Source organism: Bidens hawaiensis, unplaced genomic scaffold, assembly GCF_021521415.1.
Source record: "Bidens hawaiensis isolate Kalapana, Puna unplaced genomic scaffold, B.hawaiensis_p1.1 tig00016992_1, whole genome shotgun sequence".
NCBI classification, from domain to species: domain Eukaryota; kingdom Viridiplantae; phylum Streptophyta; class Magnoliopsida; order Asterales; family Asteraceae; genus Bidens; species Bidens hawaiensis.
The window spans coordinates 436,908-455,952 of record NW_027492573.1 but is presented as its reverse complement, the minus strand read 5'-3'; the positions used below and the strand labels follow the sequence as shown (position 1 = coordinate 455,952).

The 19,045-nt window shown below is 34.4% G+C and overlaps 2 protein-coding genes across 2 annotated transcripts; both read right to left on the bottom strand.

Annotated features, from left to right (window-relative positions):
• Positions 1-13,229: 13,229 nt before the first annotated feature.
• LOC143552674 (uncharacterized protein At4g22758-like) lies at positions 13,230-14,270 on the bottom strand. Its single transcript, XM_077042830.1, has 2 exons — positions 14,069-14,270; positions 13,230-13,384 (listed from the first exon to the last, which is right to left on the bottom strand). The coding sequence occupies exons 1-2, from the start codon at positions 14,268-14,270 to the stop codon at positions 13,230-13,232; spliced, it is 357 nt and encodes a 118-aa protein (XP_076898945.1).
• A 3,329-nt stretch (positions 14,271-17,599) lies between these two features.
• LOC143552673 (uncharacterized) lies at positions 17,600-18,343 on the bottom strand. The gene has a single exon (XM_077042829.1). It carries the CDS (start codon positions 18,341-18,343, stop codon positions 17,600-17,602), a length of 744 nt encoding a protein of 247 aa, XP_076898944.1.
• Positions 18,344-19,045: the final 702 nt, after the last annotated feature.

Genomic DNA, 19,045 nt, shown 5'->3' with positions numbered 1-19,045 from the left:
ATTGAAAAATTCAAGTGTTCATGTACCACCATGACTTGTTGAACCTTTCAATTAAAAACACAGTATAAACAATAGAGACTCAGGAATCGTACGTCGCATGAACCACCATGACTTGTATGACATCCTTAGGAGTGTAACCATATTCCGCTCACAAAGACGACACAATCAAGCTTGAAAGCTTAAAGTTGTGATTCGTATGGCGTTTGGTATGGAACGTTTTGGTCTAATAGGTTTCATGCGCTTTCTGAACTCTCCAGGTAAGCAATCGGGTCACGCGTCTGATTGGGATTTATGCGCATTACTTATCCTTAGGTTTCAATAATCTTGATGTCAAGTTTAGAAAACAAGAATGTCCGCCTTCCAGTTACTACATACCCGCCACATAGAACCATCTTTAAGAAGAAGAAATATCAAAAACCGAAAAAAAAATCAATTACTGAAAAGGATTGAAAATCTTTTTAGGCAAAAGCCTTGGAATTTGTGTGTGAATGTACAGGCGACGTTATAAAACATTATAAATATAAATTCAAGCGTACGAATGAACTTTTAATATAAGTGCAGGCACATAGCACATAGAGTATACATGTAGTTTGGGCCGTAAAATAAACTATAACTATACTAGGCCGATAAGTCTAACAGCCTATCTTATAGTTACGGCTCTGATACCAATCTGTAACACCCTGACTTTAAGCGTAATACGCCCGGGTGTAACATACATATCACTCATAAGCTCGTAACACTATTAAAGCAGCAATAATTATATTTATTTCATTTCATAACCTCACAAGTATACAAATTGTTCATAAATAAAAGGAAACAATAACACTTCATCGAAAAAGTAAATAAGTTCTTTATTCAAATAACCTAAGGTATACTAATGATCTTCATCCTTAGCACACCATCGATTTAACCTGTAGCACATTGAAAATGATATATTTGTCAACAATTAAGTTGGTGAGTTTTCATAAGTTTTTGCACACACACACACACACACATATATATAATGCGCGATTCAACGATCGTCATGCAATAAATATTCAAGCGTAAAGTAAATGAATTCAACTAGTGTCGTCCTCCCGTTCCTTTAACCAAAGCCGTAGTAATAGGGGAAATGAGAACCACCTTACAAACAACCGAAGTCATAACGTTAGACGGCACATGTACGTCTTGTCGAATCATCCCACCATGTGTATGCGTTTGTATTTACGTAACTTCCACCATAAAGACAGTAAACATGTTGCAAGCAAGTTCACGTATAATCGTAAACAATATGCACGAATAAAATTAACATGTACAATAAAAGTGAATCAGTTTATAAACAAGCGCATAACTAACGAAAGAAAACTTGTGACATGCTACACCCCAAAATATTATAAAGCATTAAATGGGGTTATGAAAAACTCACATGAAATGAGGAATACGGTAACGAGAAGATGATAAGTTTAGAGCAAACTAGTTGGTCCCGTGAGGATTCCCGACAATTTGTCCTAATTATTAAAGCGTAATTAAAGAGAATTATTAAACGAGATAAACAAACAATACACAAAGAAAAGGATTTATAACAGGTTCAAGGATCGTTAGAGTATTAAATATGTTTTGATAAAATTTTTATTATTTTAAAATAAAAAAAATTATATTTGATTAATAAATGCAATTTATGAGTTTAAAACATTTAAAATATAAATACTAAATTATATATGGTCTCTCCCTCTCTCTCTCTACATATATATATGTATATATATGTGTGTGTACGAAATTTATTGTACAAACTTAACAAGGTTTGGCTCGTTTAAACTAGTGTAAATAATATTAGGTTTTAATATAATTAAAGTCTAGATAATAAAGTTTTATTAAAACAAAGAAAATAAAATCAATAAAAAAAATAAACAAAACTAGACCAGAGGGTTTGAACCTACTCCCCTGGCCAGGTTTAGTTTTAGCATCAATTGCATTCTAACTCGTTAAGATAATGAAATTAAAAATATATTACCATTAATCCAAATAAACCCCTAAAGCATAAGAACCCTAGAAATCAAATGAGGGTCTTACACCCTCTGTTAATTTTAATTGACATAGGGGTTTTGAAGAGGGTTTAAAAATAACCTACAAACTATGTTTAATTACCTGAAATGGTTAAGAATTGATCGAGCTGTATGAGTTAGGGTTTTCGGCAAATGACGAAATCAAACAGGATCAAGAACTGTTTTAAAAATACAATTAGGGTAGGGTTATGCTTCGTGATGATGTAGTGCTCGCTAATTGGATTTTAGACTTGTATTTATAGGCTAACAAAATCAAAACGGGTCCGCAGCTATAGCTAACGGTATTGATGTTAATTGATTTGTTTTGGTTGTCAGTTACGCAAGATTTTCATATAGGTTGAAAGCGTGGAGGTTAAGCATTTATCAATTCCTGATTTTACGGCCAAATTGTATCAATACGGAAAGGGGGGAGGGGCTGCCGGCTGGTTGACGGGAAAGAAAGGGAGGGGGGAAACATTTTTTAAACAAATTGCATTCTAGTCCCTAGGCTTAGGTTTGGTGGACAGTAGTTGCAAAAGCTAGGTGCAAGGGGGTTAAATGCACAATTTTAATATTTTAAATCATTATGAATATATTAATTACGAGCGATGAATAAATGATATAAAGGTAAAACCGAATATCATAGTTAAATAAGTTGACGTTTTTATTAAATATGAAGGTCCAATAACAAATGGGTTCATTAAACGAATACAAATATTAAACGAAATTGACAAATGTCACAACATTCCCAAATTTTAGGAAATTTCATCCCAAAATTAGGAATTAACATCTTGTAGCAAAAATATGCGGATACTTAGTCTTCATGTTCCCAAGTGAATTCTGCACCGCGCTTAGATTCCCAACAAACCCTGACCAAAGGGATTCGGCTATGCTTGGTTTCCTTATCCATTTGATCCATTATCTCCATTGGTCTCTCAACAAAGTGCATTGTCTCATCGATACGCACTTCGTCGAGAGGGATATGAAGGTTCTCATTGGCTAAACACTTTCTAAAGGTTCGAAACATGAAACACCGGATGAATGCCCTGAAGCTCTTGCGAAAGCTCGAGGCGACAGGCTACATCTTCGATTCGTTTAAGGATCTTAAATGGGCCAACAAAACAAGATGCTAGTTTACCCTTCATACTGAAGCGGATTACTCCTTTCCAAGGTGAAACTTTGAGGAGGACAAGGTTGCTAGCTTCGAATTCCAAAGGTCGTCGTCGCTTATCGGTGTAAGACTTTTGGCAACTTGTAGCAGCTAGCAGGTAATTACGAATCTAAGCAATTTTGTCCATGGTCTCTTATACCATTTCAGGCCCGGTGAGTCGATATTCACCGATCTCGTTCCAACAGATAGGAGAACGACATCTGCGGCCGTAGAGTGATTCAAATGTAACCATTATGATGCTCGATTAGTAACTATTATTGTACGAAAACTCAATCAATGGAATATGAGTGTCCCAATTACCACCAAAGTCAAGTAGACAAGTTCTTAGCATATCCTCAAGGGTTTGAATGGTTCGTTCGGATTGACCATCCATTTGAGGATGACATGCTGCTAAGATGTAGACGGGTTCCCAAAGTAGTTTGAAACGATTTCCAAAAGTGGGACATAAAACAACCATCACAGTCAGAGACGATACTCAAAGGTACCATGGCGACAAACAATCTCGTTGACATAAATTTGAGCGAGCTGATTGATCGGAAGTTTTTATCGAATGGGAATGAAATGGGTTGACTTGATTAATCGATCAACGATTACCCAAATGCTATCATGCTGCCTTTTTGTGGTTGAAAGTTAATGGTATTGATGTTAATTGATTTGTTTTGGTTGTCAGTTACGCAAGATTTTCGTATAGTTTGAAAGCGTGGAGGTTAAGCATTTATCAATTCCTGATTTTACGGCCACATTGGATCAAAATGGAAAGGAGGGAGGGGCTGCTGACGGGTTGATGGGAAAGGAAGGGAGGGGGAAACATTTTTTAAACAAATTTCATTCCAGTCCCTAGGCTTAGGTTTGGTTGAGAGAAGTTGCAAAATCTAGGTGCAAGGGGGTTAAATGAACAATTTTAATACATTAAATCATTATGAATATAATAATTACGAGCGATGCGTAAATAAAATAAAGGTAAAACCGAATATCATACTTAAATAACTTGACGTCTTTATTAAATATGCAGGCCCGATAACAACCGGGTTGATTAATCGCATACAAATATTAAACGAAATTGACAAATGTCGCAACACTTTCTTAGAAGGATGGCAAATTTTGATGCAATCATCAACAAGATTAAGTCTTCCTCTTGTCAAAGACAAGATCAACAACAAAGAACCAGCATTTTAACTAGAGGCAAGATCTGATAGTTTACTTTGGTAGACTTATCAAAGTTTGAGTGCTTGCTTATACAGCAAAGTGGAATTATCATTTGTGCCATGCATAACTGCACTCATAAAGATCACTACCTGACCTGGAGTTAATGTGACAACCCGCAGAATAAAATGATTTATTGTATTCCATAATCGAGATTAATACGTGTTTATACTGGATAATGTGAGATTTATTACTCGTAAGTGAATAATATTATTTTATTCTAAGAATAAAGTAAATATATTAAACAGAAAACACATGCGAAGTGAAATCGAATAAAGGAATTTTGGTGATAAGTTATGAAGAAACAAACATTTTCGGTTAAACATGAGAATATCAACCCGATATTCGAGAAAATATTCATGGATGAATCCATTTGAATATTGTAGAGAATTAAAAACCAAGAACGCAGGCGGAAACGTGACTCAATTCTGAGTTATAACGAAGCGGAAAAATGCAAATTAGTATTTTCGAACATGGTCGTTAAAAGTACATGCACCGACAAGCTCGTAAAAATAAATATTGTCGCCATTATTGAGACTTATTATTTGGAAAAAATAAATCAAATCGAGATAATAATCTTAGATGAATTTTTTTTAGGAAAAGTAACATCTCTACATTTTTAAGTATTTCGGGTTAATACGGAACCAACACCGCCTAATCGACCAACAATAATTTATTTTGAAAAATAAATTAACGATACAAGTTGTGTCGGAATCGATAAAAGTAACTTGATGAATAATATATGAAAAATATAAGGTCACTCAAAGTAGTGGGTTCACTGGAGCAAGAGACCAACATGCGAACAGAGACCACAGGTGAAAACCTCACCTACCTCCATGCATGACAAGTGTCGATCTTGTGGGTAAGTCATCGGACAAGTGTCACAATTTGGTGATTCTCACCCCAAGTGTGGTGTCGGTGACAGGACACGACATATGTCTTGCTGAGTTACCTGGAACATGTTATATATAGAAACGTCAGGGTTAGTTTTGAGACACCGAGAATCCGAACTGTAACACCATACTTCATAATTAAGAAAAAAGAGAGAGAGACTAGAGAGGTAGAGAGAGAGAGAGAGAGAGAGAGGAGAGCTGGTGGAATACCGGAGACCGGTCTTGGTGGTCCGTCGGTGGCCGATGGTGCTCCAGCAAGGCGGTGAGCAGCGGCCCTATGGTGGCCGAATCCCATATTCTACCCACAACCATTTATTAACGTCCTGAACGCGATGGTAAGCCCTAATCACCCTAACTTTGAGCTTTAGTTTGTCAAAATTACGTTTTAAAACCTGGACAGCTTGTTTTAGGTTTGCGTGCATTCAAAGATCGTGTTGGTACGGAAAATCTAATGGTCCGATCATCTTGATATTTATACAGAGGGTTCATAACTCATAGATAATCATTTTGTACGGTGGAGATGAGGAGTGGAGTAGTTTAAGTAGGGTTTCTAGACCCAGTTTCATGTTTAGTTTTCTGGGTGGATTCTGAAAACGCAGATCTGAAGACACGCAAATTCCCGAAAATCCGGCCATAGGATTGAGCTGAAATTTTGGTGAATCTTCCTATCATATGGGTCTTTGATTCCACCCAAGGAATCGATGATCAGATGTCTAGATGGTGAGTTACAAGCTTCATAAGTTAATGGTCAGATTCTAGAACGAAAATAGTTTCTTAAAACTAGTTACATGTAGGTTTTGAGATGTCGCACGATTCGAGACCGAAGAAATGTTCGTGATGCAAAAACGAGCACGTTGGTATATCCGGATCGCATTGCATGTGGGTTGAGCATATTTATAGACTCATACCGTACGCAAGGAGGTATATCTTTTATAACTTTAAGTGTTGAAAAAGTTAGATAACGAGATATTAGTATAACTATTGTTATCAGAAACAACTTGAACAAAGAAAATATAGCTAATAATTATTAAGAGAGCCATTAGTTAATATCGAGAGTTAAAACTGGAACAATCGAGACTTGGATGATTTCGTGTATATTTATGATATAAAAATGCATATATGACAGTTGGACAAAAATATTTTATTCGGATAATATGTTAATAAAAGATTATTATATTTACAATAAATATATACTTTTTATTAAATAACGTCAAAGTTTAGTTTCGAAAACATATATTAGTTTTACAACAAATATTTGAAACAAAGTTATTCAAATGATTATAGGATATTCTGAAATATTCGATTTAGTTACGATTTTCTAAAACAATAGAAGTTTGTAATTTAATTGTTATAATTATGATAAATAAGGTGCGTGAGGATAAACGAGTTTAGTTAGAATACGATTCTATTTGTATCTATTAATATACTTTGTATTAAACATAGGAATCTAGTTATCAATAGATGATTGTTATTAAGATCTTGACAACAACTTGTTGTATATCACATCGTATATGTTATTTGTATTGAGGCAAAGGTAATTTTCTCAAATAAAAACGGAAGTTGTATTTTTAAACTTGTTGTATATCACACTTTGGATTAAAAATGTTATATTTTTAAGCTTTCCAAATAAAAACGGAAGTTGACTTCTTGCCAGTACGAAGTAGTTTTATGTAATTAATTTATCAAAGATAATACATTGACTTCATGAAATATATATATTATGAAGCACCACGGTTTCAAAATATGGTTTATAAATTGGGAACTTGCCAACCTTTTGTGTTGACATATTTTTAAACGTGTTTTTCAGGAAAATGAGACGAAAGCTTCATGAAGGAATGCGGGAAAAACGGGTGTCGTGTTTGAACCCAAAAAGTTGGACAAAAAATGTTATTTAAACAAATGCATACTTTTAAACTCATGTACAATGATTTTATATTATAAATATATGTCCAAATTGTGTAAATGTTTGTGTTTGAATATTATTGGCTAAACAGCGTCTGCCACCGCCCAAATTAACGTAATCAAATCTTCCGCTGTTAATGATTTTTGGGGAGTGACAACTCTCATCAAGCTTTCCAGGAAAGTAAATGGGTCCCGTAGTTGGATTAGGATTTATACGAATTACTTTCCTTAGACAAGAAACTCGACTACCAGTATTGTCACCCTTCCATTTACTATATGCCCATCGTTATTTATAAATATCTTTTATATAAAAAATTAATGTTTCTTCCTATACAAGAAAATCAATTGACAATAACCTTTATTTCTTAACAATAAAGAAACGTTTTCTTTTTGTAAACTATTAAAAAGCTTAAACATATCTATAAACTATGTTTAGGGTTTAGGCTATACCCTTGACTAGCTATGAATTAAAATATATATAACATAACTCTTACCTTAAAATGGGTATAACGCTTAAGGACGAACGACGAGTACTTCGACTAAACATAGGGTGTCGGGGTATGAAACATTGAAACTCTAGAGTGGCGTTTGGACCCCAACTCGGTGGCACAAAAAACGAGAAAGTTAAAGTGGTTTGATGTTCGGGATGTCACAAATGAGCAACCCATGACTGCTATTTATAGGTGTTCACTCACACCCTCGGTCGGACCGGCGCTCGCCACCATTAATGCTAGTGATGACACATGTCCTTTCATGTTGACATGTGGCGACACATGCCATTCCATTTGATTAGTCATCGGACATGTGTCGATTTCATCCGATTAGTCATCGGACACCTTTCGATTTCATCTGATTTGTCATCGAACATGTGTCGATTTCATCCAATTAGTCATCGGACATGTGTCGCTTCGTGAGCATTTTATATTTTTATTTTAGCAAATGACTAACTAGTCCCTCAATTTCCTAAATTGTCAAAATTTGTAACATCTCAGGTTTTTCGTATTTGTATTTGTATTCGTTTATCCTAATCGGGAATGTAATTCGTATATTTTGTATTAATAAAAACTTGAATTTTATTTGGTTTAACCTATAATATATTCTCACAACTTTCAAACTCGTCAAACTGTGCTTAAAAACCCTTACAATCGCTTAAAATCATATTTTTAGAAGTACAGGGATTGAATTATTGAATATCTACAATAAGTTTAGAATCAGACATTGAATTATTAAATTAGTTAAATAATTATTTACGAACCATTATCGTATAATAATTAGGGAGCTATGCCTATAATATATATTTATTTGTGTACTTCAAATTTCATTGAATAAATACAATACTTATATTCTTACAATTTGTAAAACACTATTTTAACTTACATTCGTATTGATCATATAAAATATCTTTAATATGTTTAGGCAATCACCAATATTTGATTATATATCATCTAAAAACATAATTTCAGTCTTAGGAAAACGTAAAATTTAAATATGTAACATTTGAAGTGTGTGTGATAATATTAAAATTAATCTACAAATTTAAAGAAAATCCCTAAATTACTTATGATTAAATACCTAAATTTCCGTCATTTGATAAATCCCGTTTATTACAAGAATATGCCTTAAATAACAAATGCACAATATTCATTTTTCTCGAAAGCCGCTAACGGTGATAAATCAAATCGTAAGATTTTCATTATCTACGATTTAATTTTATAAAACAAAATGGCAAAAGACGTCTTTTATGTTTGATCGTTTTTTCAATAGACGTCCTTTAACAAAAAAAAATGGTAGAAGACGTACATCATGTTTCAAATTCCTTTCACGTTACGTCATTTGTCACTAACCCAGTTAAATTTTTTCGTTAAATACACACGGGGGTAAATTCGTCTTTCTACTCCTTAAAGAACTATTTGTGTAGATTACTTAAAGTTTGGGCCATGATGAAAATACTTAAAGAAAATAAAAATTAATAAATATTTAATATATATATATATATATATATATATATATATATATATTTATCTATCTCTCATATACTCTCTCTCTCTCTCTCTCTGCTTCTTTTTTTTCTTTATTTACTTCATTCCAATTCATCTCCACCATCCACCACCACCATTAATCAACTACCACAACCTAGCCACCACCGAACTACATCCACCAACCCAAGGCCGCTCTGGAAAAAATAGTTTCACGAACTCCGGTCATGGTGGCGGTTGAAGGTGGTGCTGCCAGCGGTTGTGGTTGTTGTGCCACCACCACAACCACCGGTCGCCACTACTAGCAACAGCCACCACCACATCCGGTCGCCACTACCATCGCCGCTAACACCCCTACGATCCCCTACTTTTTTGTGCACGAACTCCGGCGAGGTTCCGCTAGTATCAATCGAACACCAATTTAAGGTAAATAAAACATAAATCTACTTGGCTTTGCATTATGAACAAAAGCCCTATTGTTTGGAGCATTAAATTTGAAGAGAAATTGATAATAGTTTATAAAGTTTTAATCGGAAGTTGCAGGTGGAGTGGTAGACAAAGAAGTCATCGGTAATTTTAATCGAGTATTGCAGAGATCGTGGTTACCGGGGGACTGAACTTGGGGTTAGGATTCCGGCAGGGACTGAATTTGGGGTTGGGATTCCGATGGAAGGGAAGGGGTGATGCGGCGACAGCTGATAGAGAGGGTCTGGTGGTGGTGGGAGCACGGTGGTGATGGTGGTTTTATGTGGCTCTCGATGTACCCGGAAAACGAGAGGGTGGAGACGATGGCTATAGACGCCGTGAAATTGAATTTGGTGGTGGTGGTGGCTAGGGAAGGTGAGACAAAATAGTATACGAGAGAGAGAGAGAGAGTTTTGTCAATTTGTGTATTTTATTTTTTAGTTTTAATTATAAAATAAATTATATATAAAAATTACAAAAATACCCTCATGTGCCTTGACTAGATTTAATGAAAAAATTTAACTGGGTTAGTGACAAAGGACGTAACGTGAAATGGATTTGAAACATAATATATGTCTTCTGCCATTTCTTTTGTTAAATGACGTCTATTAAAAAACGATCAAACATAAAGGACGTCTTTTGCCATTTTGTCATTTTATAATTATAACATTTTGAAAATATATCTCTTATACCACAATATTAACATTTATTATCCTATTCTGTGAAAAGAACTCCGTTATTAGATATTTATATTAATTTTTAAATTAATTCATTTCTAACACCTTTTCTTACAGATTCTATTATCGACATTGGTTATACCAATGCTTTCGAGAGAACGTTTGGATAGTAGGAAATCTCATATAAATCCTAAAACATCAAAGTCTTAGAAGATTTGGTCGTTAGAAAATAATTCTAGATTCATTGAGTATGCCAATGAAAATGTAATACTAGGGCCGTTTTTTTTAAATCAAGACACAAGTTTGTTGTAAAATTTGCGTATCTGGATGATGAGTTCGATCAATGATGGAAACTTATAATCTTGATTTCAATCTTGGTTTCTTGAATAATTGTTTGGATTTATCTATGAATTGTGAATTACTTTTAGATAAACCTATTTGCGTGTTACACACAATTATTTATCAGAAAGACATAGGTTTCTTCAGATTGATTTGGATTTTGATGATTTTGTATATACGAAGAAGAACCAAAGAAGAAGTAACCGTCCTCCTCTTTTTGTCTATTCGATCAAGCGAGAGAGATCCCAGGGAATGAAAATATTGGCATAAAAAACCGATTCCCACATATGAGCCCGAATAATTAATTAGAAACCCACTTATCATTATGCTTAAGCCCATATATAGCCACATAATAAATTCAAAAAAATCTAGAATTAAATCGAGCCCGCACTCCCGTATCACCTAAGAGCAATGTTGTAAAAATCGCTAGTCCTTATCGTAAGGTTGGGTGGGGACTAGCAATTAATCAGGATTAAACAGATCAGACTTTAATGTATAATTTTCAGTTTTATATATGAAAACACACGTTTTTTATGTACTTTTCAGTTTTATACATACACGAACACATTTTGACTGGAAATTGACAGGAAGCTCGATGGAAACCGCTGATTTTTGTTGTAATCTCGTCAGAAACCGCCGATTTTGGCCAGAACCTCATCGGAAAAAGCCGATTAATCCTGATTTTGGCTGGATTTAACCATTGATTGATTAATTGGCCGATTCGCCCAAAATTAATCAGTGAAGTGAGAACTAGTGATTAATCGGGGATTAATCGGTGCATAGCCGGGATTTTTGCAACACTGCCTAAGAGGGTGTTTGGGTGAGCTTTTCAAACTTGCTTATTTGATTTTTGAAAAGCAAAAACAATTTTGAAAAGCTCCGTTTTGAATCTTGGAGTGGCTTTGCTAAACGCCTTTTATTTTTCAAAAATCAAATAAGCAAATAAACAAAATTTAGAAGCTCATCCAAACACCCCCTAGGTCGTTTAATCTCTAACGCTATTTCCTCTATCGACAAGTTAATCCAATAATATGAAAATAAGCAAAACTTTAGTATTCATACATATATAAACCATACAAGTCTATTCTATTGAATGATATCATTCATCGTATGGCATTTTGTATTATCGTATAATACACTAAAATTTAAAAAAAGGTCGTTTATTATCAACCACCAAACATAATACAAAAATTTTTGTACTCTAATTATATAAGCTATAATGAATTTTTTTTTCAAGTCTATCTAATTGATATAATATCAATTCAAACCGATCATGTACGTGATAGTAGTCGTACTTATATTTCTTCAAATATCATGACATCCATCAATACGTCGATATTAACTCAAAAATCATTATATAAAGTAGCACTTATACAATTTAAATTGTTTAACCCAACTAAATATACACGAATTGCTAACTTAGTGCATGCCAGTGTGTATATATACATACTAGCTTTTGAACCCGTGTATTACACGGGATTTGTCAAATGATAAAAATAAATAAGGTCCGTTATTTGAAAGAAATGAACAAAATTAAAGATAGAAAATAAAATATATAGTACAAATAATAAGAAATCTACAATCTTAAATTTACAAATTAGAAAAAATATCTTTATATACAACATTTGTCAAAATTGTTTTGACCTATTAGTCTATTACCCGTGGATAGTTATGATAAATGAGATGAGAGTTAGAGAATTAGAAGAGAAATTATAACTCATTTGTTAAAGTTGTTTTAACGCATGACCCATGGATATGTAGGATAAATAAGACGGTGAATTAGAGAATTATAAATGAAATTATAACCCATTTGTCAAAATTATTTTGACCCGTAACCCATGGAGAGATAGGATGAATGAGATGAAAGATTAGAAAGGAAATTATAACCCATTTGTCAAAATGGTTTTGTTCCATAACCCATGAATATGTAGAATGAATGAGAAGGAAGATTAGACCAAGAATCAATGTGAGATTGCCACATCATCTCTATTATCTTCTTTTATTAGTATTGTTAGATTAGATATTCAACATCTAATTTGCTTTTGATATGTATTTATATTATTATACATATTTATATATAAACTTAATAATTTATTTTAAAATTTCAAATTTAATTTATGCAATTTTTAAGTTCATGTTTATGTAGGTTTATAATTTAAAGGTTATGCAAAATTAATTTACAGTTTAATATATTTTTTAAAACTTAAAAGATATACCTGGTCTTCTCTTCACAAAGATTTGGTACTCTCCTTGGCAGTGTTTTTGAATTATTTCGTGATATCGAGTAATAGGAATCTAATGACTAATAATCAACTTTAACATGCATAGACGGAATATATTGATATAAAAAGATAGAAACATCGACTTTATATATACTATAGTTGTGATCATCAGTAACTGATGTACACCATGAGTAAGTGTTTTTATTCAGATTTGACACTTAGATCAACCCTCTAGATTAGTAGTGTTCGCTTATTTTAGATTCCATGGAAGGACCATCTTTTTATTTAAGGAAACATGTCCCAACCAACCCAAAACCCTGATCCATTGATGCATATGGGAACAAATTATAGTTAGTTAATTCAATGAGGAGTGACTTTCAAAGAAATTGTTTTATTGAACCATGATTTCCAGTTGCCGGACCTCTTTCGAGCTATCTCTGTCGCCTGTCGCGGTTTCTTGCATAACATGAAGTTCCTCACTCCATAAGATCCGATCATCTCCTTCGGATTCAAAGCTGAATTAATGAAATTTAACAAAAAGTTATATATGACAAATCAAGGGTTTTCAATGTACTGATCAATTATAATTCACTTCTTTAAATATAAAGACAATAACCAGATTTCAAGGTAACAACATAAATAAAGCATCAATAACTATTTCAATATCTAAATTTGAGATGGAATATAACAACTAATAAACAAACTTAAAGCAATTAGTAGCTTGGCCTAGTAACAAATTAAGGTGTATGCTAATGTTGTATCAGGATTCTATTCTCACTTGATACATTATAAGTAAAATAGGAGTATGGAAAAAGATATTAGTACATTCAAAAGAAGAAATAAACAAACTTAAAATAAATAATTATTCAAATATATAAAAGAAAATAATAAATCAAATAACAATAACTAAACCAAAATAAATACAAAAATATAGGGCTGGTTATGACTATGAGGGTTCTCCCGTATGTTGATTTAATTAAGTAATTAACTATACTTTTATCTTTTTTTTTTTAAATGAGAATGTAGTTAAATTATAAAATAATGAGATAATAATAAGACGTTAACAACATTATAACAGTCAATATAGATGTAGAAATAACACTAATAAATCGTACAAAATTAATAATAATTAACAAACACAACTAAAAATAGTGAAAATTGTTGTTAGAATTTGAGATAGAAGGTAGAAATGTATGTACCTTCGGTTGCAGCAATCGGAGTGTATAGGAAGAAATCACTGTACTTAGTCCCTAGAACCGGAAGACGTCGTTCATGAGCATACAACTTAAGCGCGGTCTCAATAACATCAGCCACCACCGCGTCTTCATTAACTACAAAGCGAATAGGCCCCGAGCTTCCCAACACGCCTATCTTAATCAGCAATTTTCCCTTTTCTCTCATTTTCAACCGTCACTTCAACCTCACTCGTCAATTTTCCCTTTTCTCTCATTTTCCTTCTTTCCCATACATACACCAGCCGGACGGACAACCTCATCCAGTCGATCATTCTCACTCACAATAGCCGGATGTAGCTGGACCGTTAGGTCACTCCACCTCTCTTGTTCTTTTCTCCTTTTCTCTCCTCTATTGTTTTCCCCCACACCAGCCAAACAACCCACCACCAGTGGAGCTCCACATCAACCATGGACGAGTAAAAGAGCACTGCTGTGGGTGTTCTAATTGTAATTGTTGAAAGAAATTACAAATGATTTAATTGAAACAATATTTAAAATAGCTTTAAATTACATATGTGAAGTTTTAAATGTATAGATATAGGGTAGTAAAACGATCCGCAAACCAAGGAAATTGCCCTGTGGATCATCAATATAACTCGTGGGTCGTCAGCGAGTATCCGACGGAGGAATACGCTGATCGCATAAGGAACCTCACACGAAGGAGAAATAATAAGAAGTTCTCATGTGATAAGGAAGAGCCGTTGTAATAAACTTTTTCTAGAAGATTACCATAATATTCTCTGACAATGACATCAACTAGTGAATAGAAGACAGCTGGACATCTAGTAACCGCCCTGAACGTGACCAAACTGTCATATCCTACAAAATGTATATTAAATCGTGTAGAAATTATCTCAATGGTTAACTATTGTTTACTATTTAAAAAATAAATTTAATTATATAACTTGATGTGTTATGTTTGCATATAGTGATGGTATGGCTTTACTGGGCCGGGCCGGGCCGGGCCGTGTGAAATATAACTTTGATGAAATTACTTCAACTACATGACAAGCATGTTAAGTTGTTAACCATACAGATTATTTCTTAGTTGTATCATGTATGTATCGAAGCACTAATCACACCCTCACTTCAAACTCACAAAATCTCAAATTACTTTTAGGGCTCTAAATTATTTTCTGATTAGCTATTAAATTATAAAAAACAATAATCAAAATATAATATAAGGTTTTGGCCTAGTGGTAGAAAGGCTTGGGTTCTCTAGTGGAGACCCAAGTTCGATCTTGCTCGGGTCACTTTGGGTGAATATTGGTAATGAATGATTTGAGCTAAGCCTTGTATAAGGTTGTCAGTTTAGATTCCGAGCCCACCCGGGTTTTTGTTCCACTGTGTGTTACGCCAAAGAGTTCTTCTCTTATGGTGGCACAATGACTGTTAAGTGACAGCCGACGACAAGGTTTCTAGGGGAACGCCAAGCCAAACTATGAAGCCAGCGTGGGCCAGTTAAGACAACATAGTCAGGCCAGAGTGAGAGATCAGGGCTCTCCTAGTTTGGAGAGTGCGATAGCCTAAATACAAAAAAGTCATCTTTCTTAAAGAAAAAATTAAAAATAATAAATAAATCGCTTCTCAAATTATAACAAAATAATGCATGCAATCAGTTATTAATACTAGAGTTTGTGATCATAACATAGTTGAACTAATGTGTTATTAGCAATTATTATGTAATACAACTAGGATTTTACCGACGCATTGCGTCGGACAGGTTGGTAAAACCCAAGTGTTGTCGGTCCTGGGCGTTGAAGCGATAAGTTGACGCGAATTCGATCGGTGTCGGTGTCGTGCGTAATGATATTGTAACTAAAAACCAAAACAAAAATAAATATATATATATATATATATTGAGGTGGACCAATAGGTGGTGTCGGTCGCTAAAACCCAGACGTTGGGAAGACCCGAGCGTCGTTGATCCCGGGCGTTGAGACGCTGTGTGTATACAAATTCAACTGGTTTCCGTCATGTTCATTACCATACCAGAGCTAAAACAAAAAAATAACATTGGCATTCGGTTGGTCACGTGCGTTACGATACCAAATTTAAAACAAAATGCGGTGAGTCTACGTGAATTCGGTCGGTTTCCGTCACGTTTGTTAGGATGCCGAAATTAAAAAAAAAAATTGACACTTGGTCAGTTTTCGTTACGGTACCAAAGCGAAAAAAAGGATAATATAAAAATTGATGTGCATGAATGGGGTGGTGTCCGTTGGTAAACTCGAGCGTTGTCGGTCTCGGACGTTGAAGCGATGAGTCTAGGCAGAACCAGTTGGTTTCCATCAAACAAAAAAACCATAAAATTGACGTTTGATTGGCTTCCGTTATTTCGTTACAATACTAGAACTAAAACAAAAAACAATAAAAATAATAAAAGAAATTGAAAAAAAACATAAAAGAAACAAAATAATTGACAAGTATGGTGCCGCCAAGTGGCCCAATTAGAACTTAGCAGCACCAAACTTATCAATTATATAATAATAATAATAATAATAATAATAATAATAATTGTAAACTTTGGTTCCACTAAGTGTCCATTGGGCCACTTGGTGACACCATGTTGGTCAAGTGGTATTTTATTTTTTTTGTTTTTATTTTTGGTGCCATAACAAAATCGACCGAAAGTCAATTTTGTTTTGTTTTAGTTCCAGTAGCTTAACAATGTGACGGAAACCAATTGAATTCTTGTAGACACACCGCCTTTTGTTTTAGTTTTTGTACCGTAACGAGCATAACGAAAATCGACCGAATGTGAATTTGTATTTATTTTTTTGTTTTTAGTTCCGATACCATAACGAACGTAACAGAAACCGACCGGATTTGCCAAGACTCACCGCCTCAACGTCCGGGATCGCTCGGGTTCTACCAACGTCCAAGTTCTACCAACCGACACCACCATGTTGGTTCATCTCAATTTTCATATTTTTTTGGTTTTAATTCTAGTATCATAACACACGTAACCGAAACTAATCGAATTCACGTAAAGTTAACGCCACAACGCTCGGGACTGACAACGCTTGTGTTTTACCGACCTGCCCGATGCAACACGCTGAGTAAAACACTAGCTTAAAATAAAAACAATAATTATGTTCTAATCCTAATAGAATTAGTTAGCAATTAATATTGAAGAGAGGAAATGAGTTTTGCTATGTGGTTTTATCACTGACACTTAAAATAAGAGTATACAACATCACCAAAACATAAGCTTTGTAATAATAGTTGGCGGGGATGGTTTAGGAGAGAAATGAGATTACTGTGAGAAATAAGAGAAATGAATATGAACCACTAGTTTTATTTCAGGTTTTAAATGCTTAAAGATAAATGAGAAAAGTATTAATACATGCTCTCTCTTTACTTAATATAACTAATAAATATAATAGTTATCTATTCAATTAATATAACTTTTTTTTTTGAAAAATAAACTTCATTCAACAAAACAAACCACATGCTAGTCCTTAAATCAAGAACCGCATGGAAAACCAGAAATTACAACAATATAAGAGGGGAATCGTACCAATCCTTCCATTCTATACATTTGAATTTAGACCTATTTCTAATCCAAAAAAACGAACTAGCTTTAATCTTCGCGATAACATCTACCACTTTAACTTTCTTCCTTTGAAAAACCATCTCATTTCGGGCAATCCAAATACACCATAAAGTCGTTATCACAATCCCGTGAACCGTCCTCGTCTCATGTTTCTGCAACTTCAACCCTTTTGTTAATGAGAGTAAATCTCTAACCTCAAATGCATAGAGAGGAGGTAACCCATACCAGCTCGCAACCCGATCCCACATCTCCAATGCAAAAATACAAGCAGTAAATAAATGGGCCGATGATTCTGTATAATCGCCACACAACGGGCAATTTATATCTTGTAAAATCATACCTCTCTTCGTCAATTCCGCGCTAGTTGGGAGTCTATCTAATTCCGCTCGCCATGCCAAGACATTGCACTTCAAAGGGATCCATCCATTCCATCTCATTTTATAAAAATCGCTATAATTCTGATCCGAAATAAATAGTTGTTTAACCGCATATACCGTAAAATTAGTTGGGCCACCACCTACCCATTTCCATGAATCCACTCCCTGAGCCCAACCGTAATCATGGATTTGCTCCAACAGCCCAAAAAGTTCTCCAACCTCCTCAGCTATCGTCGGTTCTCTTTTCCAATTCCATTTCAAATTTTTAATGGTGCTTCCAAGGGTGATTCTGCTTTCAACCATACAATCTTTATATTTTTCTAATCTAAATAGATTAGGACATGATTCTCGAAGAGGCGTTTCCCCAATCCACAAATCGCACTAGAATAGACTTGCCATCTCCAACTGAACCATAAAAAAAAGAATTCAGCTTCCTACCATCTGAAATACATCTTTCTCCCACCTTCACAATCCCTTTCCAACATCCAGAAGAATTGGAGGCAAGAGGAAGCGACAACCAATTGTTTTTACTCCTGTGACATTCTACATTGACCCGCTTCCACAAACTGTTTGCTTCTTTCTTGAATCTCCAATGCCATTTAAGAAGCAAGGCTTCCTTAATTTCTTTAAGACGGTTAATTCCCAAACCACCCACCTTTTTAGGTCTTGCAACTCTATCCCACGCAACCCAATTAATTTTTTTGTCTTCACTCGTGCCACCCCAAAGAAACCTCCTCATAATACCTTCCAATTTATTAATCACAGTCACGGGGGCTTTAAAAAGCGAGAAATAATATATGGGCAGATTTTCCAACACTGATCTAATAAGTGTAACCCTCCCCCCGATAGACAACAGTTTGGATTTCCAAGATGCTAGACGTGTCTTCATCACATTAATCACCGGCAACCAATTGGTGATGTGATTCATGTTCGCACCCACTTTTATACCAAGATAATTAAAAGGAAAAGTACCTCTTCTACATCCCAACACGCCAAACATATTTT

What these genes read in the sequence shown, in the direction of transcription:
- LOC143552674 (XM_077042830.1), bottom strand. Translation starts at nt 14,270, where the DNA reads ATGAGAGAAAAGGGAAAATTGCTGATTAAGATAGGCGTGTTGGGAAGC. An exon ending in TCCGATTGCTGCAACCGAAG is followed by an intron (nt 13,385 to 14,068) that starts GTACATACATTT and finishes TCATTAATTCAG; the next exon opens with CTTTGAATCCGAAGGAGATG.
- LOC143552673 (XM_077042829.1), bottom strand. Translation starts at nt 18,343, where the DNA reads ATGGTTGAAAGCAGAATCACCCTTGGAAGCACCATTAAAAATTTGAAA.